We start from the raw sequence: 26562 nt of genomic DNA, 5'->3' as shown, positions 1-26562 counted from the left end.
AAATATTGTAGTGTAAAAGCAACCTCTGATATACAGGTATGACCATGACTGTCATATCCTCATGAAATATTAATACACCATGAAACAAAAATATTTAGACAGACAGTAATTCCACTGTGTTTTCACCTACCATGTCACTGTACTTACCTTGGGATACAGCCTTATAGATCAAGCAGTTTACAAGGAATGTTTGATACAGTGCCAAGTTGCAAAGCATTCCTTTCTTGTTATGTGTCCTTTGCAAACTGCAAGTCTATTACCAACCAACATGCTTTACATATCAAAAATACTCACCCCGTAGCAATAATTTATTAAAAAGATAACACGCAAAAATGCTGCACCATTTTAAAATAGTATGAATTTACATCTATTTAAATACAAATTTCAGTTAGAGAACTTAAATGTCAACTAAATCGTGCTAAAATAAATAAATAAATCCACTTCCTTTAAAAACTGAAGGCAGAAGGTACCAAAAGATATCATAATATCAATTTTCAACAATCAGCTCTTTTTTGTCATACCTTAACACACTGTGTGAATATTACATAAAGCTTCAATAAATGTTATCACTTCATTATGGCTTAAAGTAATATAGAGTAAATAAAGTGAGTCTGTCCTCCCACTTGAAATATGCTTTCATGTTTAAATATAAAAACTTTGGGAAAACTAAAGTATTACTGACCATTTACAATGATTTCCATTATTCTTTTGAGATATGGAAAAAGATAACCATGAAAACTAAAATACAGTAACATAACTGGTATGAATAACAGACAATAAGGGAAGACAATTAATATAGTTGGAGAGCTTTTTTTCTTTTAAATATACACATAATTCAATATATTAACAATCCATGCACTACTGAAGCATTTTAGATTATTTTTCAAATAATTAAAACAATTACTAAAATGTGAAACTGTACACTTCAACTTTTATAGTTAAAAGAATCTCTTATGAAAATGTTATTGCAGGTATACATTAAATTGTACAAATTTAGATTTGCACAGTAGGTGTAGAAAACCACAGAAAGATACTCCATTATATACCTGGATTATAAACTTTCATGGTATTCCGACTTCAAAGATGAAGTAATTTTTAGGGCCTATTCAAAAATTATCTATAAAAAACATTATGCTGGCTTTGGAATTTTCAAAATTCTGATAGCTATTACACCAAATTAGTAATAGAAAACCATGAAAATTCTTTTAGCTACGTACTCACATTCTTGACAAAACTTTCTATTCAAGATTTACTCCTTCAGTGTGTAAGGAAATAAAATGTAGGTAGACCTGAATATAGGTTATTTCAGCTAGCAGGTTAATAATAATAATAATGCTCATCTGTATAAAATCCTACATGCTTGAAAAGAATAAAAACTGTTGAACTACTAAAACAACACTGAAGACAAACATTTTATTAATACAGCAAGTTGTTAGAAAGCAAGCAAAGTGAAAACTTACAAATTCATCATTTTTTAAGAGAAAAAGGGCAGTATACTAGTCAATCTCCATGCTGGCTCATTCTTTGTTATGTGCTAAACAGATTACATTGCCTGTGCCAAAATTAGGAATCCAACATGGTTTTACAGAATTATATCCACTATTTATATTGAACTGATGCATCACAACTGTGGACTGGGACTTGACAGCCTAATGATTTAATACTTCATTTTTATCATAAATGAAAGAAATTGACTTAGACAGAGCTGTGAAATTTTTGATTTTTAGTGATAAAATCTAGATGGTTTTAGTCAGCACAAAAAAGTTGGTGGTGTGTGGCCACCATCATAGTTCACATACTACCACTGAGAACAAACAAATAAAAAAAATAATTCAGGTTGCACAGTTTAAGGCTGGCGAATACTGTATCGGCAGAATGTTGCTTCAGCTGCCAGATGAGCTTCTGAGACAAAAAAAACCAAACACCACAACTGAAACCAGAAAATAAATGCCAAAATTTTGCCACATGCCAAATAGAACAAAAGGACAATCCAGGACATAATTGTTCTCAAAAAAATCTCCTAAAAGATAAGACAACTAAATGACAATCATGAAAATTGGTTATTACATAAATAGCCTCTTCTTCTGGGGCTTTAATTCTCTTAAAATTTTGAGACATCTAATATGACTTCCTCTTTAAAAAAAACTGCTCAACAGTTACTTGATATATGACAACATCATTGTCCTACGTTTATAAAGGAAGACTCTGCTATATGTCATACTATATTAAATCTTTTACTAAAATCAAAGTTATTACAACTGTAATAAATATAGTTTTAAAAAAACATTTAATGTACAATTTTATTTACATACAAGTCTGTTAAAGGAACAACCTCCAGAAGAAAATGGTCTTCAAATAGGTCTATTTAAAACACAGAAGATCCACTACTCTATTGGAGGTGATGATGTGTTTTAGAAGGGCAAGTAACCAGATTTTTATTAACTGACTGCAACTGTGTTATCGGCTACTGGAAATACTGAAAGAATTCCATGAGTCTGTATTGCCTCCCCACCTATGTCTTCGCTGCAGAGGTGGCCTTTGAGTGTTTTTGTGGGGAGGTACCACTGAATTCATGACAATAGGTATGGATATTTGATATTCATATCGTTCCAACATCTGAGCAATCTTCTCACGAGTGACCCCATGTTTATTCCTCCTACAAAAATAAAAATTTAAATAAATTGTCTGGTATGTTTATATGTTTACAGTCTTTAAGAAAGAAAAAAACCTCTAACTTAACAATTTTAGTTCTTGCTTTTCATATTTGAAATTTCACTTTTATTACACTGTATCCTCATTCCATCAGTATTCAACTTGCGTTAAGGTTTATTTTAACAATTCACCACTGCATATATTAAGTAACAGAAAACAATACAGTCATTCTTCTTCATACAGAAATGTGATGTTATTCACCAGGACTATGTACCTAAATAACCCTAGAAGGGCTTTGCTTTCTATTTATTCATCAGATTTTACATGGTATACTAGCTAATGAGTAGAGGGATGAATAATACTATAAGACTACTACTTACAAAAGCAATGTTCAAACTGGCATAAAAAAATGAAACTACATGGTTTCAAGAACTAATGACAAAATGTTTTCTCATGAATAAGTGTCTATATAAAATAAGGAGCAATTTTAGTTTTGAACCAGAACAGCATGCTCATGATAACCTTTATCTACTAGCTCTTACTAATACTTGCTGTAAACTTACAAAGGTACCAACACACATGTAAGGAAAGAAAGGCCAGAAGCACTGTCCCATTCTTGCAGTGTTTAGTGAACAGCTGCTTTCAGTGAGAACTTGGCCTATTAAGCATCTGAGACTTTAGACATTATGTTAGAATATATCTATCTCCTTAGTATCTATGAAATAGGATCCTAAAATCCACGTTAGCAGAAAATTTTGGTCTCTGCCAAAAAGAAAACCATGAGCCTCTGGCACAAGCTGAATGTCAGAGAATTGCCAGCACTTTAACAGAACTGAAAGAACAGATATAAAACAAGATGTTTTGATAGTGTAGACAAGCATTTGTCATAAACCAATATATTCTTATCCCATCACCAAGAAACCTTGTCCAAGCTGAATTATTTCCAAGTCATACCAATAGGGAATATACTCCTGCATCTTTGTGCTTTCTGCCAGGGACAGAAGAGGCACAGGCCTCCTTACCAGCTTGCTCAGTTCTATAGAGGAGAAATCAATACTGGGAACAAACAGGCTATACTGGAAAAAGGATACTCTATACAGAAATATTTTAAAAGACTGATTTCCTTCCTGCCTTCCCCACCCCCCACCCCCAAAAGTTTGTGCATATTATTACAACAAAGAAGTACATATCAAGTTGATGAGGGTTCAAAGCAGACTGCAGGTAGCACACTAGTTTCACATTCAGAATGGAAGAAGAATTGGTGATCTCAGAAGCATTCAGAATTATGCTGGTTCCTTAAGCTGTATTTTATGAGCTCTCTTTCTGGGAAGAAAAGGCTTAAGTAGAGTATTTTTCTCATAGACACTCTTCCTTTGAGACAACATCAGAAGCTAGAGTGATCATCACAAGCAGCTCATTGTTTAAATACTACTAATTTCTACATTATGCTAAAGTAGTCCAGGAACAGCAGCATGTTGAACTTAGCAGTTAACAAGTCTTAACAGTTTTGATTTTATTCATGAACACGAACAAGGTTAATGGTAGAGAAAAAAGCCAATCCCCTAGAAATACGGGGATCCTATAAAGCACTTGACTCTCATGACAGAAGAAAACTGAGAAGAGGAAGTCAGAGTCCTTTTATGCCAAATGGTGGAAGCACAAAGTTATTCAATATTTTCGTATCTTAGTACTCCTAGAAAAAGATTACAGCTCAGGTGCTCTAGGCATAAAGTGCACAATGTCCACAACTGAATGGACTTGTGTATAATCACTTCATAAATGAGCAAGTACTTTTCCTTAAAGAACAAGGCAAGATGATAAAATCACCACCAGCAAAATCGCATGAAGCATAGAAATTATTTTTAAAAAGGAAACAACTCTTGCTGTACAGTGTCATTAAATACTGGGATGTCCTATTCAGACATGTCTTTGTTCATCCTTTGGTGGCTTGGCTATGCTGAAAGAGCAAAAAGCCATCTATCCTTAACCAATACAGAGGTACCAGCGAAAGCTCCTAACAGATAGTTAGGCTTTGGAAGCTGGTTTTGCTTGGATGAACACAGAATCTATTGATAAAAGCAAAGTTCTGTCACTATTAAATGCTTGTACACTAGAAGAATCTTACATACCACTATACTGGCAAAGTAATCCTGCATAGACATGACTACTTAAAAGAATCAGCACAAATTTAATGAAGTCAATACCGAATTGCAGTTTTATGATCATACTGAAGGAAAAAGGATTATATTAAACATGTTTGCATTTCACTTCTGTGTGAAGTTACACAGCAGGTAATTTTTTTCTTAAATTAAAACAACATCTGTCCCAAAATACAGATTATATACAGGATACCTGCTATTCCCCAAAAGCTTGAATCAAATGTATACTTTTTTAAAAAAAAAAAAAGTTCTAGTTCCCAACTGACCAACTACTCGGAAAGCATGCAAACACGACAGAGGGTAATTTTTTCATCCAACACTGATTAAACACTTAAAAAAGGAAATAAAAAAAAATTAAAATATTTTCTCTTCTACCAGTGATTTTGCCATTCATTTGTTCTCTCATCTGCAGTTTTCAAGATTTCCTAAAAATGGTATCGAAGTACAAAATCCTTTATACAAAGGTCTAAATGCTGTGCAAGAAGTCTTGAGCGCTACCGTAAGACATACATCTGTGGAGTCAAGTTGTTTTCACAAAAGTTACAAGCACAAAAGTAAACTAAAAGGAAAATCACTGAGTGACTCTAAAGGTAATTTGTACCTCCCAGGCACACTGGAAGAAAAAGACACTGACACCTATTCCACACTAAAACACGTCATGTTCTTGACATCAAGAATTTACCCAGTGTTGACCTAGAGAGCCTTTTCACAGATTTCTCATGCACACTAAGTGGTGGCAGAAACAACCCTATATATTACCTAGAAATGCACCTGACTTCTAGAATACTGACATATTATATCACTTGATGAAAGTTACTAACAATCTAGACAGCACCACTAAAAACAAATAAATGAGGAGCATGTATCCAAAATATAAGAAAAGTCTTTTGCTAATTAAAGTAGGAAGTAGTGTATTTTTTTATTCCAACTACCAGAAACAAAGGGTCTTAAGTGATCCTGTTTAGGAGGGATTTAGAATCTATGACTCTAGACTAATAAAATTACCCAATTTTTTATTTATTTATTTTTATTTAATTTATTCATTATTTGCCCCAGTACTACACAAAATGTGGAGTTCAAAATTCATAAAGGGGAATGCCAAAACTACAATAACACCTCTATCATTATCTATTTCCCAAACACATGAATATGGACAAAAATCCAAACCCAACCTTAAAAATTGAGCCCTCTCCCCAAGCAATTGAAAAACAAAATGAAACTTCCTATCACCACCTTTCCTAAACTCTCAAAAAATAAGGTATCCAGACAAGAGGCCTCTGTTTAAATATTTAAAGCAACTGGAGCTGCTAAAACATTTATGGGAAGCTCCTAAGAACTGGTAGCAGCACTTCACAGTTCAAGGGTTTTCCTTTGGTTTTGGGAAAGATACAAACTTTACTCCTACAGTTAATGACTGGAAAATGAAATTCAACAGTAACACTACTTCACATTTTATCCTGTTACCTGTTAAGACCATGTGAAAACATGAACTTTCCTGGAAAACAAGTCTCATGTAATGGAAACCTCATACTGAACATCTTAGAAATGTCTGATTAATTAGCTTCCTAACCTGGCTATGCTGCACCCCAAACTAGAGAAACCTTATTAGAATTCATCCTACAGAGAGAGGAGTCCATCTCTAAAAGTAAGTTAGCGGTAGCTTAGGAGAAAAAGGTGAAAACTTTAAAAGATAAAATAAATAAACACAATAAAGCCCAAGTGAGTAATGTATTATACACACGTACTTCATGCATTGTAGGGCCTATTTTACAAAGCTGAAACAATTATAAGCCAAGCCAGTTGGAAGCATCTAAAATGGCAATCAGTGAGAGAACTCTGCAATCAACCATGAAAATATTACATTACATTTCAAACAATGAAATATCCCTAAGTTGGTTTGATACCTCATGGATTCCTGAAGCAGATATATCTGAGACAAAAGAGATGTTAACCAGGAATAATAAGCAGCTTCCCAGGTACTCTCAGAACCCAGAATTCCAATGACCTATGCCCAACAGTACTCTTAAGTCAGATCCTCTGAAGACTGGGGACAATTTCACACAATCTTGCAATAGAATAATCTAAAACATCAGCTTTCTTTTTAACTTTTACTGATTAGTAATAGACCATTGTTCCTTGACACTGAGACATCTATAGAAGTAGACAAAATAAAGCACTTATATTGATGAAACCCTTGCAAAGTGCATAATTTCTTCTCATCTGCTATGTATTTCTTGCCATCAGCATTTGTAGGATGAAAATTCTCAGAATAATTATTCATTATAATAGTCTCAGAATAATTATTCATTATAATAGCAGTGATTCTTAAAGGGGTCCATAATTTTTTTACTCACGTGCAACAATTTTAATACTGACTTCTCAGCCCAGTAAGACAGGACCTCTATTTATTTGTCTGTCTGTTTATCCATAACACTTCCATTTAAAGGTGTATCTCAAAATGCCTATTTAAATAAAATACATTTTATACCAGTAGTGAAGTATTTAAAAAAATAAGACACTGAATAAAATATAACATACCACATATATGTTTATGTGTGCGTATCTATCTATCTCTCTATATATATACAATGATTTCTGTAATATAAACCTTACTTTTCTAATTCTTCAGGATCAAACTTCCACCAAGTATCTGGCTCATGGAACTCCACTCTGTATCCCTTTTCTAGAGCCTGCAGCAAGCAAAGAAAAATGCATGGTATGTGTATCATTATTACATCAAATGTAACAAAAAGTTTATAGACCAGTGTAATAAATAGATGTAGTTAACTCTGTGGTGGTAGCATGCTGAATTTCACTTACCCCCAACCCATCTTAGCTTTCATTTCAGGCTAAGCAGACTAGATCAAGTCAATCCTTAAACTGGTCTGAACTATTGCCATACCAATTACTGATTGTATGAATAAGCAGTCTCTCTTTAGAAACTTGAGCAAGGAAAATGTTTCTGGACAAAATAGACCAACCTATCACATGTGAAGGTAAGTTTGAAAAGTTGTAACAGATGATAAAAATCACACAACAAAACCTACCACTTCCACATATGGCTTCATTTCCCAGGCTTGAGTATTAGTGTTGTCTATTATAACTGGAGATTTTCCCTGCTCCATTGCTTGCTTTGCTGCAATGAAAAATAGTGCAAGTTAATGAACAACTATGAAACTCAAAACAGTAAATGTAAACAAACTGTTCCAGATGTTTTTTGCACTAATCTAATCTGAAACATGCTTTTCTAAGAAAAGGAGTAAGAGCACTGAAAGGTAGAGACAAGGAATGGAAAGAAATAGAAGCAAGAAGGTAAGAAAAATTACGTGAAGGGCATTAAAAAACAGGTGGTGGTAAACTGATGCAAAAGGGTAAATGGGAAGTGTAGAAGTCAAAGCAACACAACAGAACTGCTCAAAGTCTGTGGCCTGCCAAGTATAGAGATCCTGGCATTAAACCATACCCTGGTTCCAGCTTTACCAGCCCTGCTGGGTAACACATGGTGCATTCGTAACTGAGACCTGTGGTTATGTATTGCAGTTCTTCTCCAACACAATGCTAAGAAATATGTGATGTCTTTCTGTGAAGATCACCTATCTGAAATATTTCTGAGATCCATTAAAAAAAAAATTACAGCCATGCTGTCTCTGCTTGAGTAATGTTTCAATTCACCGGCCAATTTCTACCAAATCCAAAAGAGGGCAGGTGCTTCAGGAATAATAAGCTGCTTCCGAGTTCTACAAAACAGCAACTGGTAAGAAGGTACATCCAAATTAGCATCTTTATTGATGGAAAGACAGACAAGAGCACAGCCATTATGCAATTTGTTTGGCAGGACACTTAAGCAGTAGCATGTTTTTAACTTTGGACTAGCAAGAGTATACTGCTTCCTACACAGCAGAAGCATCCTAGAGATTACAGTGCAGAACTGAGATCGGTTGGAAGAGTTAGGGGACAAAACACACAAATCTGTTGGCTACCTGAGACTTATCAGCTCCATGGCACAGAAAAACATTTTGGCACTACCTTGATGGCTCAACTGGTATATCTTCATAAGCCTAAGACTGCTTTAGTCTTAATAAATCAATTAAGCATCTATCTTTAAGCATCTATCTTATGCCTAAACCTAACTTTGATCTTGAGATCAGGAATTCTTCTAAATCCCTTACACAGTTAGTCCAGAAAGCATTCTCAGAGGACTCCTAACTCGCATTACTAGGATGTGTCCCTGAGAAAAACAACACTGCACAACCCCTTTTTCTAAGCACATCTAGAAAGCATGATTATGACATTCAGCTTCTACATAATGCTACACAGAACACTTACCCAAGGAAGTGAAAACTCAAGTTCTGCACCCTTATCAGCTTGATATCCACCTCCATTGCATACAAACCTGGACAGCAGTTAAGCTATTCTTACCAGAAGTTCAACTATTCTTACCAGAAGTTCAGAAGGAACCCCTGCAGAGGAGAGTACCTACAGAGGGTACTTGAGTATCCCACTTTGGGGACAAACGGGCTACCTTAATTTTCATTGTTTTAACTTTCTTCACCTTTTTATTTTGAAAGCAAGACCTCTTCCATTCTTTGCAGAAAGGGACACAACTTCCACATCTTTAGAAAAGCACTGTGCATGAATCAGTAAGTAAGGTTCTTTTTGCAGCCTGAAACTAAGCCAGATCGAGAAGCAGACTTGCAACTTATGATTATCAGATTCATGAGTATCAGATTCATCCTCCAACAACTACTCCAAAGCATCCTACAATTGAAAGTAAGGCTTTTATAAAATCTATTCCTCAGCTTCTTTGTGCCTCAGTTAATCAGTAAAAACATAACAATAATTCCTAATCTATTTTATAGAAGCATTGTGAAGATGAATTCCATTAAAAAAAATAATTAAAAAATCAATTCCTCTGATGCTACACACTGAAGCCAAGAAAAAAAATAATTAAAGTTAGTTCTAAGCAGTACTAGCAATGTGAGCCACAAACACATCAAAAATTTCACATTTCAAAATTACTGCAGAAAAAGAGCAAGGATTCAGTCCTTCCTTTAAAAGACACAGAAAAGGTGCAAAAGCAAAAAAAAACCCCAAACAAACAAACAAAAACAACACAAACAAACCCCCAGAAAGCATTATGGTTGCAAAGCAAAACTCTGAACCTTAGGAAATACCTGAATTAAGGCTGGGTGTGTAGTAATTATAGGGCATATGTATTACCATACTGTCCTTAAATACACATTTGAGCACTACTTCCTCATATCTACTCCTACCTCTTTCAGCACGTGATGGACTTGTTCAGTAGTTGAATCGGGGGGCTGTATCAGATCATCAGCATGAGCCAAGCTTTTTTTTTTTTTTTTTTTTTAATTTTTTTTTTTAAGTACTCCTGAGATACATGAGTAAGTCAGGACAACTGCAAAGGGGGAAGGATGAAGGATCATCTTTTGGTGAATGTTCTTGAACATCATCCCACCTCTTCCCAAGTGGCCACTACTTTGCATGATCTTCATTTTCTGGCTGCCCAATTTTACATGTTACAGGTATCATTTACAGAAGCAGAATGAACTCATCTCAATATGAAGACAGTGAAAATTTATTCTGAATATATGAAGTTTAATTACTACTACATACCCTGAAGAAAACATCTAAGTTGCTAAGTTTGGCATCCAAAATGGGAAGATGTTTTTAGCAACTGTGCTTTAGCTTGCCAATGAAAAAGTCAGAATATAATACTACTAGCACTCACAGGAAAGTTAAGATGATGAACTAGATGAAAGAACTGAAATATCTGAAGCTCAAAATACTAAAATAACACTCATAAAAAAAGGTTTCCAGGAGAACTAATTATGTTCCATTAAACAAAGTTAAAATAGTCTGCATTAAATGAAAAGCAAGATGCACAATGAGTGTGAAGATTGAAAAAATACATCTGTTGAATACCTGCCCATTTAGTGAACACTGCTTAATCTGTACACTGAACGAAGCAGGGATCTGAAGCAAGAAAACCCCCAAGTTATTGCAGAGAACTAGGGATTTATCTTGATAGGAAACAATCCACACAATAGGAAGAAATTAAATGAACAGACTGGGAAATAACTTTGTAGATGGAATGGAGGAAAAAAGCATGGAGCACCAAGAATCTATGGAAAAAGCTACTAAAAAAAAAAGAAAAATATACTGCCCTGGCTTCATTAACCTGTCATAAATGATCTTTCTGAAACCCGAATCTAGAAAAGAAAACTGGCAGGCTGACAGAAACAAGGGAAAAATCCCTGAAATATGCATTTCAGAAAAGATTCATGAAGGTAGCAAGAGAATAGCCAATTTTTTAATGAAGATAATGGGACCATCATTGATTTACAAAAGCTTGTGAAGAAAGATTATATTATAGCTACAACCCACTTACATATTCTACCATTCTGTTTTAAATATGGATCTAAGTGCTAAGTGTGCTGATGTAATACCTTAAAGTTTTAAATAAAAGTAAAAAAGTTACTAATTAACTTTATTAGTCACTGTCAAAACCAAACCAAACAACAAAAAAAAGCGGATAAACCCCAACTCAACCTGTCAAGTCAACAATGTTAAAAACACATCAAAGGCAAGCCAAAATTTCCAGTAGAAGTGGCAGGATGAACTAAAATAGGAGACACTTAGCAAAGCCACAAAACTGAACTTAAAGGGCCTAAAACCCTGTAAGAATGACACTGATTTCACAATTAAAGTTGCAGTGGCAAATTAATTCTAGTGTTCCTAATATTTGTGCACTTGACCTTATAACCTTCACAGTAAATGTGTATGTGTTTTATTATAAAGGGTATGTAATTCAGTGTCCTATAAACATTTGACAGGTTGAAATTCTGTTCATCTAAAATAAATTATTTTCCCCCCCTAATGGGTCTCACTTGTAACTAAGTTTTTCTCATACTTACTGTCTTATAGATTCACTCCCTCCCCAAAAATGGGGGGAGGACAATTTTAACAGAATAATTTTTTCATTTGTGAAGAAAGTACATTTTTGCCTTCTCCATAATTCTGACATAAGGATTATAAAGCTCTAGCTAAAATATGTTGCCATATGAATATTAGGAAATATATAAATAACTTATGCAGCTGATATAGTCTGTATGAAACTTGAACCTAGACCTGCTCATCAGAAAAGAATCCCAACTATCAGGATTACCATTGTCCTGAAGTTATCATTTTATGTGTTTGAAGGATCCACACGCAAATGAAACCAAGAGCTTCTGAAGCACTTCAAGTCAGAGAGCTCTATCTAGTTAAAGCAGGAGATAAGAACTGCGTATAACTTCAACTCAAAGCTATTCTGGTAAATGTTTTGCAGTGGGGGTGTTCTAAACAACACGGCACAGCTGTTGTTGTTCTTACTATCAAAAACACTGAATAACTAAATTATATACTGTTCTTGTTATCAAAACCACTGTGTAATTTACGTGATACAGAACTAGGGAGATCTTAAGGTCTAGTCAGAAACAGCCAGAAGCCATTATCAAGTGAGAATTGTTTGGTGGTCTTATAATTGTGAAGTGTTGAGCCCTCTCATCCATAAACTACTACCTTATCAACACTTCTGCTCCTCAGGTTCCTACTAGGAACTTCATTCAAAGTACTTATTATTGCTGCACTCCAACCTCAGAATTGTTCTTTATAACTGATATTCTAATGATTGCTTTAAAAAATTCCTTCACTGTTCATACAGAAATGTTCCCTGATGTATCACAAATTTTGCATTAGGTTGAGGAGGGGAAAAAAGAGGAGATTATTTTTTTTCCCCTTGGCCCTCTGTATCTTTTGATGCAAGGAAGTAGTCTTCTAGACAGGAAGGAAGCTTCTGCTTGAGACACTGCAGCACAGACAGTAATCTACACGCACAGGCAGTGGAGTTCAGTTTGGTTTGTCCACTCCTTGGAGCACACCAAACAATGAGATTCTCAGAAAGCTGCTACAGAAAGAGCAAGAATCAGTCTGCTACCTTTCTTACCCCAGGTACCTACTTCCTTACCAATTAAAACCAACCTTTGGACACTGCCAGGTATTAAGAAAGATGACTTACTAAAGCTGTTAATCTACACACATGAACTAAAATCTTCCTCAGAAAAACTCTTCCATAAATTCTGGATGAACCTCAGATCAGGAAAGATACTGGAAAAACATGATATTCTGCTGTTGCCAGCACTAAAAAGGTTCAATTCTGCCATCAAGATACTGGTATCAAATGTAACAAATCAGCAGGTCATAGCACAAAGAAAAGAGATTTTCTATTTTTAACTCTGAACCTGCTATAAGTTCAAAATTTAAGGTGTATATATACATTCATTAAAACATAAAGAATACTTTAAATATATACTTCTATATACCCTATACTAAAATATATATACTCCTTTTCATATAGGCTATTAACATACATGCACTTTATGCAATACTTCTGTTTTCTAAATATAAGCATAATTTAATAGGATTCCTCTTATGCATTCAAACCTCTCTTCTGGTTCCAGTCATGGGCATCACCAAGCTGAGCAGCATTATATGTATATCCATCTTGTTGACGAAAATAATCATCGGTACTGAATACAATGCCATCACAACTTTGACGAAGCAGAATACTGTTAAACAAAGGAAAATGCAAAAATATTTTAACTTTTATTTTTCAGATAGAAAAAAAAGACAGAAAAAAGAATATAGCTAAAATAAATTTAACTGTGCCCTATTTTGGAACTTCTTGCAAACTTCAAACAGGTTTATAAAAGTACACTCCTATGTATATTACCAATAATTCTAATACAAATTAAAGCAATACATTCCCCCCCCCCCCGCTATTTCTGTGTTTGTTGTTTCTTCCCCTCCATCTCCAAGAGATGTTTGTATTGCAGTAAGTTCTAAGTACCTCATAATAATTTAATGTTTTTAATAACATTTTTCATAACAATTCTCATTTGGAATTATCTCTAGAAACCAATCTGATCATGAGGAATCTGGATGCAGCTGAGAAACGAACTGCATGTTTAAATCCTTTTTCAGCACCTTAAACTCTCAACATGCCCTCTTCTGACCTTTGCCCATGCTGCTTGCACATACAATGTGGGTTGAACAGGAACAGCAAAAGAAAACTACTGATGTTTACGGCAATTTCCCTATTTTCAGGAAAATGCAAAAGATCACAATAAGCTTTCAAGGTTGTCCTACTAATGAAAGTCAGGATCACAGAAGATCCTATACCCCTCTATCTCAGTTCTATGTCTTCTCCCGCAACCCTGGTGACACAGTCTTACTTGCCTCTATATTGTCATCAACTCTGGCACTCACTGGATCTATAAGGCACTGGAATTTACTACCCACAAGAAAGTGTTCCTTTTCTCTTTTTTTTTCTGGGTTACTTTTCTGCAGCTTTAGCAGTTGAGCCTATTCAAGAAAAGGCCCCAAAAGGTGATACATTAAAAGTGGCTAACTATCAATGGAGACCTCCCCTGGTTGAGCAGCAGTAAGCTGCTACATGGGTGACCACGTCTTGTAGAACTGTGGTTTCAGTCTAACAGATGACAAGAAATTTAAGATAGGATTTTTTCATATCTCAGTTTCCATCAGGGAATTATATTGTTTCCCTATTGTTCATACTTTAGTGCTAACAGGGTGATAGGGAAGCCATGCACTTTACTATCCCTGCATGTATTACTTCAACTCAGGAGAAAAACAATCATTTCTGAAAACACTTAAACCACTTGAGAGTGTTTTAGCTTGGTTTCCTAAGGCAATGCCATTCCATGGTGAATTCTGGATATGTAGGCTATTTCAACAAAAGCCAACAGAATATTCTCTCAAGAATACTATGAATTTTTATGGGGGGAAAACCAACAGACAAACCAAAGCACAACAATCTTGTACACAAATGGATAAAATGCAGAGATTCAAATCAGAACCCATAAAGATAAAATTGCAACACAAATTTCACATTTACTCAGTCTTATAGGTCTGCCATTTCAAGCAACACAGGTTTTTTACTGGCTAGAAGTTTACTACTTCTGTATGTCAGAATAAGTTTCATTACATTCTGCTTCTTGCACAGCTAACATTAAAGACTACGGGAGAAATTTAAGTATACTTTAGTAAACAATAAAAGACACTGTGGGGAAGCCAATGAGGGTAAACAGAGAAACTCAGAGGGACACAATTGCAATGTTCACTGTTAACATGTTTATTTTTGTCTATATTGTAGTATTTTATATTACTGATAATATGTTTATTAATTACAGAAGTTATTGTAATAGGTAATGTAGGAATACTACAAAAATCCATTAAGCTTTTCTAGAACTCTGTATTTGCACTGTCATGAAATGCTGCAGTCAAACCTTCTAGAAGCATGATAGAGCTGACTTTTGCATTTAACTAAAATTCATCCTGAATGTTGCCCAGGCATGCCAACAAATACCTGTGACTCAGAGAAACTGATTATAGCAAAGTTACAGGGAATAATTAACTGCTGGTTGATCAAGAACATCAGAATCTCTGTCAAATCAAATCCACATTAATCCATCCCAATCAGCAATCCCCATTCTGCCAAATGTAAACTTTATTTTCAGAAAGTCCTTGGAAATTGGGGGTTAAAGGAAAACCTTGTAAAACTGAGACAACAGTACAATTCTGTTTAAAGTCCGATCTACAGAGTAAGTGTGATTACAAAACCCTCCTTGACTATTTTTGTTTTCTATAGTATATTTAAATTTGAAAATAGAAAACAGCCAGTTAGTGCCCCAGAACATTTACAGCCATTGCAACACTCAAGATATCACTGTCCTATGGAAGTTTAGGCAACTATTCTGGCTCAGAAACAGTCAATGTACCTAAAGGCTACAAAACCCATAGTGGGTTTGCACGACTGCTGAGGTGGCAGGAACAGAACAAAATCTCAAATAATTTAGGAAACAAATGGATGTTAGTTCTAAGTCACCAAACTTTCATACATATATCTGCAGGAACAACTATGTAAGTTTCATTCCTACACAAGGAACTTGCTATGTTTTGCTACCTGCCAACAACAACAGACCTGTTATGGATCATAGGTTAATGACTGGGACACTGTATTACATATTAACTTACATTCCTACACATTTATTGTCCCACCACTATGTTGTTGGTTATTTTTGCTTTTAAAATACAGAGATCTGTAACAACAAAATTCAGGTTACTGAGGACCAGAAGAAACTACTAATGATGCAACTGCCAAGTAACATGATGAAAGCTGCATAAAAGCTGGTTTTTTCCTTCTTGCTCTTTCTCCCTTTTGCAGAGTATTAAGGTTACCTCAGGACAAATAGCAATGCTATTTCAGAAAGCAGAGCGTGATACACCAAAAGTACTGCCACTTTTTTTGGACATTGTTCAATAATTATTTTTGTTGGAGCCTGTGTCTTTTAACAGGATGCGTATTACTGGTTTAGGAGAGCACAGAAGGATTCAAAGCCTATTTTTGTTCTAAGTAGATAAAATGGTACCAGTAAATTTTATACCACACACAAAAGCATTTTCTTCTATCTATTCCTCTCTTGTATCATTTAACAGGAATTTATATTCATTAACTTACTTGGCCATGATTTCACACATGGTCCAATTTTCTTATTTACACTATGCTACATTTGCCAATTAATAATGCTAGAAAAAAATGGATCCATCTTCCACCCTCACTTTTTGTGTGCTGAATGTATATACACACACATCTTAAAGAGTAAGGACCATCTGCCTTAATAAAAGGGATAGCAAATAATAACTGGGATTCTTCTATTAGCTATGTAAATAGACACACCCCTACAGCTCCTAGGAGCCTGACCATCATGTATCTGTAGGAATATATATGAACTGGTGAATCAACACTAATGGGGCATTCATTTTAATTTTTATGTCTAGGAACAGACTCTGTTTGCTCAGTGTTCTGGAGAATAAATCACTTACTCAAATTCTTCTACTATATCTTCCAAACATCATTAGTAGCAATAAAGAAACACAATTACAAGGGTTTGGGAATCTTACAAACCCATCAACAAAGTTTATTTTTGAAATATTTTGTTATTATTCACTGAAGTTCAGAATACACCACAATTTATGTATGAACCTATATAACTGATATATTGTAAACCATGTTTGCAATAATAATGCTAAAACTACAGAATTTGGGAAGGCAAAGTGACTACTAAAGAGGCCAGAGTAACAGAACACTTACCCTATACACAACACACAAGCCATCACAAAGTAATGATTTTATGAACCAAAACTTCAATTTTTACGACACTGATTGTAGCCCGTTTCTAAACTGTGAAATTACATCATAAAACATAACATTTTAAAAGCCTGACAATTGCCTCTTTCAGAATTCATAGTATTTAAACCTGTAAAATTTAAAACACTAACATACTTGTTGGTGTCATGTGGAATAATTCACATACTTCTAACACGTATTTGGAAATAAAATTTATCCCAGACTCATGAACTAGGAAACAGAAACAACAAAAAGCACACCCATGCAATGAAAGCATCATTATTATCTAAACCCACAAAGAGATGATATTCCACTTTTGAGAGATGGAGAAAGAAAAAAGATAAATACATCTTTATACATAATATATAAAAACCACCCACCTTCGAACATGGAGAGTGAAGTTAAAGCAGATATAAAATTAAAGTAGCTCACTTATTTTCTCCAGACATGCTATCTGATCTAATAGAAGATATTAGCTTGACATACAAAACTCATCTTGAAACCAAAATGCTCATTTTAACTAGTCAGCAAACCAATACACATTTTTTCCAGTGCATGCATACACACAAACACAAATCATGCATTAATTTTTCTTCAAAACTAAAATGGTCCCCCAATCTGCACCCTGATTAACCTACTTGGAGAGATGATTTTATTATAAAGATCTCTTAGAATCTAATAATTGACCTATTTAAAATAGCTAACATATCACAGATGAAGAAAAAAATAGACTACAGCTAAATATAATTTTAGAATCTGTAATATTACTAAGCTATGTAAATGCTATTTTAAAAGCATTGCTTGTAACACTGTTTACAGAAATACTCAATTAGAAACAGCAACACACAATTGTTTCTACATTCAGCTGTAAATACTACCTCTAACTCTTCTGTTCCGAAGATCAAGCTCTCAGGAAGAATGGCCCCAGATAAACATGACTATCTTTATATATTTCTGACAATTGAATTCATTCAAAATGTACTTCTTAAATGACACCAATATTTGTTCTTTCAACCTGATTAAGCTCCTTTTTACTCAAATTCATGTTCAGGTATTTATGGCAGGATGGAAGATTACAACTGCTGCCAAGTTCAGTAGCAAAATATCCTAAAAATGCAAGTCTGTTTTATTGTAACTTTTCCCAGCATTATAAGATCATATTATCATCTATTTCTAATTGTAGCAGACTTTTGTTACTTGGGCTAAAGATACCATTGCTGGGTAACTGTCTGGCCAAATTGTTTTAGAAAAATGTCTAACTAAATCGTCAATCACTTCCAAACCCAAGGAAGAAATACAGCATTTTTATCATGTTTCATTATTCCAAGCTTGTCTCTGAGAAGCTTTGGATTCAGGAAGTGAACTCTGGCAAAGTACATGTGTTTATTTTTCCTGCAAAAATGTTTTGTAATCTGTCCAAGCTGTAGGACTTCAAAATGTCACGTTCACAGAAAACAACAGTGAAAAGTACTCATTTTTGTACAAAGTAGAGCAGAAAATGCAAAGATTCTTACTGCAGTAAACCCATTCCTGAACACAGCATTCTGGCAGTGGCGGGAAGCTGATTCAGTACCAATACTGCATTGTAAGAACACATTTCTCCCAACACAACCTTAAGAATGGCAAGAGAAGGAACAAAATTGGCCTAAAATAGGAAGGACATGGGAAGCGTAATGGTATAAACACTGAACAAGCAACTTGCTACTGGCAGCAGAGCTAGGAAATAGGGACACGGCAAAGAGTGAATGAAGCGCAAGGAAGAAATTGGTACAATGATGCTGGGAAGGAGGTAATACCACCAGTTGAAACAGGGACAAGATGCATCTGGGAAGAAAGGGAGTGGAGAAGGAACTAAGAAATCAGCTTAGAATTTAGGAGTAGGTGTGGAGCTAGTAAGCACAGACCAAAAGCCATGGTTGGATAGGAATAGGAAAACAAAACTGGAAATAGATGGCTAAAGAGATAGGAACTCAAATGAGTCTCAGGAGGCTAGGACTGTCTAGGTCAGGTGAATGCAGGAAATAAATCGAGGAGATGAGGGGAGCTCTCCAGTGACCATGAAACTGCTAATGTTGTGCTTACATTTAAGGCAAGTAAAGACAAGGACCCAAGGAACTAAAGGCTGCTCAACCTCACCTAACCTCAGTTCTGGAAAAACAACCAAGTGCATCCCCTTGGAATCTATTTCCAAACATGTGACAGAAATGAAGGTAATCAGGAGGAGTCAGTGGGGGGTTTGCAACACACAAATCATTGTTTACTGACCAGAATGCACTCTCTGATGAAACAACTGCCTTTGTGGATGAGGACAGAATGAGGAATGTAGCATACTTTTGAAATTATCAAGGCTTCTGACATCATCTCCCAGCCAGTAACAAGCAGAGTACAGCAAGGGACGATAGTGGGACCAATTTTTTCAGTATCTTCATCATTAACCCGGATGATGAGGCAGAGAACTTGCAGATGACACCAAATCAGTAGCGATGCCCAACATACTGAACAGCAGGGCTTCTATCCAGAAGGCCATTGAGAAACTTGAGCACCAGGCGAAGCAAAACAAGAAGCCTAACAAGGAAAAGAGCAAAGTTCTGCAACTGGTGAAAAAGAAACCTAAGCATCAGTACAGGAGAGAAAGCGACTTGTTGAGCAGCCCTGCCGAAAAGGATGTGAGGATTACAGTGGACAACAAACTGGAGATGAGAAAATGGTGTGCTCTCATCAAAAGAAGAGCAAACCACATGCTGGGCTTTATTAGAGAAAATGTGGCCAGTAGATTAATGGAAGGTATCGTCCACATTCTACCTGACTCGTGTGATAAATTCTGAAATGCTGTGTCCAGTTTGGGTCTTCCCAGTTCAACAAATATGCTGAAAACCATGAAAGGGCTGAACAGATGACTACCAAGGTGGTTAAGGGCATACAACCTACGAGGACAGGTTAACAGCAGCTGGACTTGTTTAGTCTGGCAATGAAGACACTAAAAGGCCACCTGACATCAGCCTATGACAGTGAATAAGCCCATCCCCTTACCTGAAGGGAAGCTGCAAAGATGAGAGCCAGATTCTACCAGGTAACAGTACATGTTATAACACAGGAGAACACACAGAAATTATGGCTAGGGAACTTCAGTTTGGAGATTAGGAAGAACTTCCTTACTAGGAGGGTTGTACTGCACCAGAAAAGTTTGGAGAGACTGTGGAGTCTTATAGGTTTTTCAAGATCAGCCTAGACAAAGACACACCTGATCTGATCCAGTGATGGTGAAAGAGCCACTCCAGGCAGAACAATCGACTAGTTGACCACCACAAGCCTCTTCCAAAAAAACATGCCTGTGATTCCAAGCAGCTGGGATTGAAGACTCAAAACAAAACACAGACTTCAGTGGAAGATTCAGGACAGACACGAGTCAAGCTTGGGAGCAAGAGGAAAAGTGCCTGTACTTACAAACCCTTATTTTGCACAAAACTCAGATAGGAATTCAGAATTCCTGGGTCTCACTGCTGCTCTGCTGACATTTCATACTTGGGAAACCCACTTGCAAGATGCAGCTCATTCCCTTCTAGTACCAATCCACACAGATGATGATAAATTTCTGCTTTTCCTTCACAGTCATTTTTCTAGCACAAGTGGTGGAGATTTATCTGCAGGTGCTAAAGATGCAAAGCCTGCAAAGATACCTGTGGGTACTAATATGACATCAGAGGACTGTATTTGCTGTCATCTACACTGCAGAATTCTATAACGTTACACAGAAAAACATATTCAACTTTATTAAGAATAAGACTCAATTAATAATACATATATCTTCCCCATAGGCAGACATTAATTCTGGGACTTTCTTCCCCCTCAAGTACCCAAGACATGATTTTATGGGAATTAACAATTGCAACCAAGTGTTGAACATACAAAACTGCATATAATTGAATAAGCTGAAAAACAAGTCCCACACAGTTCAAATTCTGCACCCAAATTTGGTGATCTCAGTGCCCACTTTCCCATCTGTTAAATAAAATTACTAAATGATCTCACTAGCGAGACATGAAAAAAGCATGAATATGTGTTCATAAAAACATGAAAATACTTAGAATCTTTCAGTTCATACAAGTAATATATTTGGAGAAAGATTCAAAGACAATTCAGTACACCAACACGGAAAACAAAATATTTGGTACCTTCACATTACATATTACCCAATTCCTGCATTGAATGAGGCACCCTTTTTTCCACAAGGTTATTTTTTTAAATTTTCTACATTGCTTTCATATATTAAAGGAATTCTTGCAATAATACTCACACAGGCACATGCAGCTTCAAAAATGCAGGTTTGCAAAAGAGAGCAATCAGTAACTAGAAAATATTATAGTCAACATTAATACAAACATGCAAGATAGAAATTTCTAATAGGTATTTTTCTATGATATGGAGATCACAGTCTCCTAAATATCAGGAAAAAACCCCACAAACAGCAAGGTTACTCCATTATACAAAAAACAAGGAAGATGACGATCACTGTATCTATTTCACAAACTCTTAACGTACAACAGAAGATAACCAAAGACGACATCCCATTTGTGATGTACAGTTTTTGGATGAAGCTCAATGAGTAATTACTGATACAGTAAATTATTTTTTTTTTGTATGCAAGAGAAACCTATTTTCACTTAATACAGATAGTGCCTGTGCTCTATGTCAACTTCTGTGCTTTTTAAACTAGCACCCCTGCCCCGCCCCCAAAGTAAAAATCCAAATTGGAGGTGGTACCTGCTTTTAAGCCTGTCAGACATCTACATGTATATTTTTAAGGGAAAATAATACTTTTCTTGTGTGTTCACAAATAAACAGAGAAGTTGACAGACCATAGTATGAAAAAAAAGGAGATGAGATTATGCTCAGTTTCATCAACACAATGAAAACAAATTAAGTATTTTCAGAGTAGCAAAATTCTTCTAATGGTCTTTGAAGATTTTTTGCATGGGCATAAGAAAAGTACTTCTGGTTCAGCCAAGTTAATGCTGTTAGATTGGACAGAAGATTTTTTTAAATGAAGGAACATAAGAATTAAAAAAAAAAAGAGGCGGCAAACCATCACATTCTAGTACACCTGAAAGTTTCAGAATAAAAAATTATGCAATTTAATGGATACAGAACATTTTAAATTTAACACAAAACAGCTCCTGTTCATCATAACTCTAAGGGAGACAAAAACCCCAAGCAAATCTTTTTAGTATTTACTGTTATTTGTCCTCATTAAGTAAAAATTACTGCATTTTAATAGCCTAATTTACAAACACCAAAGTTTGCCAAGTGCTTACAGATTTTTATTTTTTAATTCTTAAAAATTTTGATTTTAATAAGCTTCTCAGCTTTAAGTCTCTACTTACCGAGAAAGTGTTGATTTCCCTGAACCAGGCAGGCCTCTTAAGATTAGGAGCAATTTCTGTGAACAACCAAATCTTTCTTCAGGTAACTGCAAGGAAGAAAAGCTGTGCATTCCTTCTGTACTGTCAGCTTTTGGATCCTTCCAACACTCTTCCCTGGTTTCACAGAAACCATTATTTTTGAGTCCATTCTGGTCATCATTTTGGAGTCCGTTGTGGTCATTATTTCCATTTCTGAAGACCTGAGTAGTATGCATTTCAGTATGACCAGCATAGTTGGTACTTTGATCAAGCAGTAGAACATGACCATTGATATCAGTATTTCCATGGTAACCATGATAATTTTTGTAAGAAAGTTCACCATTCTGAGAAGGAAGAACATTTGTTTCTTGTGGTGGGGAATTAAGTATCTGAAAATGCGATTGATGGTTGAATCTAGGAGGAAGAGGTCCCTGAGGTACTATGAAAGACTCTGTTGACTGCCAAGCAGGTCTGAATTCAGGCACTGAGTAGTTCCAATATTTAGAATCTACTTGTCCATTAAAGGTATTTTCATTTTTCCAGCCACTTGCTTCCACGACAAACTGCTGCTCGCTGCTTGTTTTCTGACTGTTCTGTTCCCCAGAGAAACACCGTTCATTCTCATAAAATGGTTGTGGGCTGCCCAACAATACACGTTGATAATCCTCTTGTGAGGTTTGACTAGAGTTATATGGAGAGTATTGTTCCTGAGAAGTTTCAGTTTCTTTTTCTTGAAAATTAGTATCTAAATTTTCATTTTCCAGCTGGTGAATTTCCTTATAGAACTGGTTCAGTTCATCATCTATTTCTGCTACAGGAGAGGAAACAGTCTGCATCTTCTTTGCCTGCTCTCTTTTAGCTCTGTTTTCTTGCAATTCATTCTGATCTCCCTCACTGCTTCTATATTCATTGCAACTGCTAGATTTCTCCTGTTTGTTACTTTCAGCAGGCTGGTAAATAGGTCCAATAAATTCTTTGCTTGTAAAAAACTCTTCATCTGAAAATGTAAAATTTCTATTTACTGCGAATGATGTACTGCTATTTTTAATATTATCTTCATCAGCAGTATTTGTAATAAAAGGGCCTTTCTTTTCTTCAACTTTAGTGTCATTTATTGATGCAAATGGAGGATTTACATTCTGCACAGTTTCTGAATCAACTGGCTGACTAAGCACTAGATTATTTTCAGGGAGCACTTCATGTAGTGTTCCCAAGACACCAGTAGGTATTTTCTCTTGCTTCTGCATTTCATGTTGCCCTTGGTTATCTGAGGTATATGCTGGTATCAAATCATTTGATGTTCTCTCAGCATCCACTTCCTCCTGAATACCTTGGTTATCATCATCAGAGGGTTTCTCGTAAGGCCCTTCTGTTGACTTCATTTTTTTAGAACGTGGTTCAATGGCGATTTCATCCTGACACTCCAAGAGCCTTACTTTACTTTCAGCATGAAGCATCTTAGAAAAAAATGAATACATTATCAGCATGCACATTTTTAAAGTAAAGTATTTTAAAAAAAAAGAAGTTATTCAGGCCCATGATATGCATCCTCAGACCCTCCATGGTCACAACTAACATGTACTCAACCAGAAGAAAAGCAGACATCACCTACTGGAAGTATTGTTTAAACAAAATTGCCACATTATTGCACATCTTTAGCAAAGAACTACATTAGTGCTGTACCAGTCTAGCATTCACATTTTACGATACACCTTAAATAATTTACAAATCATACTTTTTAAATGTGAATATTTGAAAAATGAGTTACATCAATAAGCCATTCTCTATTGACTTACGTTAATCTGCCAAGTGTTATAAATCTCTTTTACAAGATAAGCATGTGCCAATTTACAATGCACAAACTGATGCCTGACATCACTACTATGACCAACAAAAATGCAAGTACTTCAATCACAAGGATTATTTTCTGTGACAGGAACTGAACTCAACTAATTCATTTAACAGCAATCAAACAGATGCTGGATGACATTTATAATTTGGTACTAGTCAAATAAGACTTAAAATTAAATCTGCATCTGTTATTATATTTCTGGTATTGGAACAACTGAAGACCTTTGTTAGGGACCAAGAGCATTTGGTTGCACATTTTCTAAAAATAAACACAAAAAAGCAATCCCTGCCCCAAACAGACTGCATTCTAAGAATGAGCCAATAAGCTTCAGAAAGATTCAGAGAGATGAGAGCAATTAAAAGCAAATCAAAATGGCACTGACCACCGTGACATGCTGTCATGCCTTTATCCATCTATTAGTTAGAATTACTTGGATTTTCCTTTGTATTACAGAGGTCTCAACAGAACACAATAAAAAACAAAAGCTATTTTATTATAAATCAAGTGCCAAATAGTTTATTCAGCAACTCCCCACCCAAGCAAATGCAGTACCAAACAAGAAAGAATTTTTCCTACTAGAGGGTATATTCTACTGCTTTCTGTAAACGTTTCAACCTTCTAGGAGTAAATATTAATAAAATGTCACATGCTCTTCAGTCTGGACAAGAAATGAAGTCCTTCATCTGAAAAGGATCTGTAGGTAGCATTAAGGGAAGATTTGTAAGTTAACATTTATCAACTCATGTTCACTTGCAAAACTGACAAGAAAATGTGTTACTCTGGGCACTTTCTCACCTACCATCCCAAGGAAGAAAATCCTGCCATCCTGAGTCTCAAAATGTCTAAACCAAGGAGATTTTACTGTTTGCATTTGACTTTACTACTTGGAAGACAGCACTAGTGCCAGAAGGTGGAAAAACATGGCCATGAAACTATCCCTCTTCCTCAGAATTGGTGGAACAATGTTGTGGGTACTACGATCTCTTCTCAAGATATACACGTTTTACGCATAGCTCCAGCTTCCCAGTTCCTCCTTTTTATAACGGAGAAAGCAAGTATGACATTATATGAATTGTGGACTCTATCCCCCATCTATCAAAAAAATGTTACTCTACCTCCACTCAAAAACAGGACTGGGGGAAAAAAAAGTTGCCTTATTAGCTTCTATGTCCTCATCTGTCTTCTGGGATGGTGTTTAAGCAGAGCCCATATTCTGATGTGGAGTGAAAATAGAGAGCATCTGAATGCTTGCTGCACAACAATATCTCTAATGATGGAGGATGCTACTCTGTGACTGTCCCACACAGGAACATCCTTCCTTGCTTAACAGACCTTCTCTGACTACCCTTTGGGATAGTGAAGTTGCATGCGAAAGCATCTCCACCTGCATTCTTGGGGAGCACTGAGCAAGTAGGTACTGAGAAAGTGCAATCTATGCGACAGCCTTGCTTCTTGAATGGGATAAGCATAGGCCTGTCATATTTCTGTAAAAAAATGTTTGTAAGCATTGAACCTGAGCTGGCATATGTGATTCACCAGGCTGGCACTTGCAACACTCATCACCGCTCCAACTAACCTGCCAAACATCCAGAGGATCAACCAAGTAACTCAAGGCCTTAAGCTCCACCTGTACAACAAATTTCCAAATGGACAAAGGTGGCGTATGTGGCAGAACTTACAGATGGGGGAAACTGACTGCTTGCATGACCACCTCTTTCTGGGTGCAGAGGTGACAAAGCACGCAGACCAGCGTCCCTCACACCGAGCCAGGCCGCACCTCAGAGCCCGCACCGGGCCGGGTGCCCGAGGCGAAGGCGCGGCTGCCGGGTGCCGCCAGCCCCGGCTCTCGGTAGCCGCCTCAGCCGCTCCCTCCCTCTCTCCCCATGCCCCAAGGCAAGGCAACCCCCCTCCCCGCCCCCCACACACTTCCCTCAGCCCGGCGCCCGTGTCCCACAACCTCAGCAAGCCGGCTCCTGTGCGCCAACACCGCCGCTCCCGCACTAGCCCCCTTCCCCGCCCGGCGGCGGCCCGAGGGCTCGGCCACGGCCACACTTCGCCGGCGGCAGAAATAGTAGCGGCGGCGGCGGGGAGAAGCGCCTTCCCGGCCCGGCTGAACAGAAGCCACAGCCACTATGTGGCTGAGGAGACCAACCTCAAGGCAGAGGCGCCCGCCCGTCTTCCGCCGCCTCGGCCAGCAGCGCACTCCCGGCAGGCGGGGGGGGGAAGGGGGGG

General features: G+C 36.5%; 1 protein-coding gene across 1 annotated transcript; it reads right to left on the bottom strand.

The window, feature by feature from the left end:
• Window positions 1–17: 17 nt before the first annotated feature.
• N4BP2L2 (NEDD4 binding protein 2 like 2) lies at window positions 18–26562 on the bottom strand. The gene is made up of 6 exons (XM_049822927.1): window positions 24907–26562; window positions 22461–23935; window positions 13314–13438; window positions 7859–7947; window positions 7425–7501; window positions 18–2656 (listed from the first exon to the last, which is right to left on the bottom strand). The coding sequence occupies exons 2-6, from the start codon at window positions 23933–23935 to the stop codon at window positions 2458–2460; spliced, it is 1965 nt and encodes a 654-aa protein (XP_049678884.1). The 5' UTR covers window positions 24907–26562; the 3' UTR covers window positions 18–2457.

Source organism: Accipiter gentilis, chromosome 19, assembly GCF_929443795.1.
Source record: "Accipiter gentilis chromosome 19, bAccGen1.1, whole genome shotgun sequence".
In the NCBI taxonomy this organism is placed as follows: Eukaryota; Metazoa; Chordata; class Aves; order Accipitriformes; family Accipitridae; genus Astur; species Astur gentilis.
This window is presented reverse-complemented; position numbering and strand designations above follow the sequence as displayed.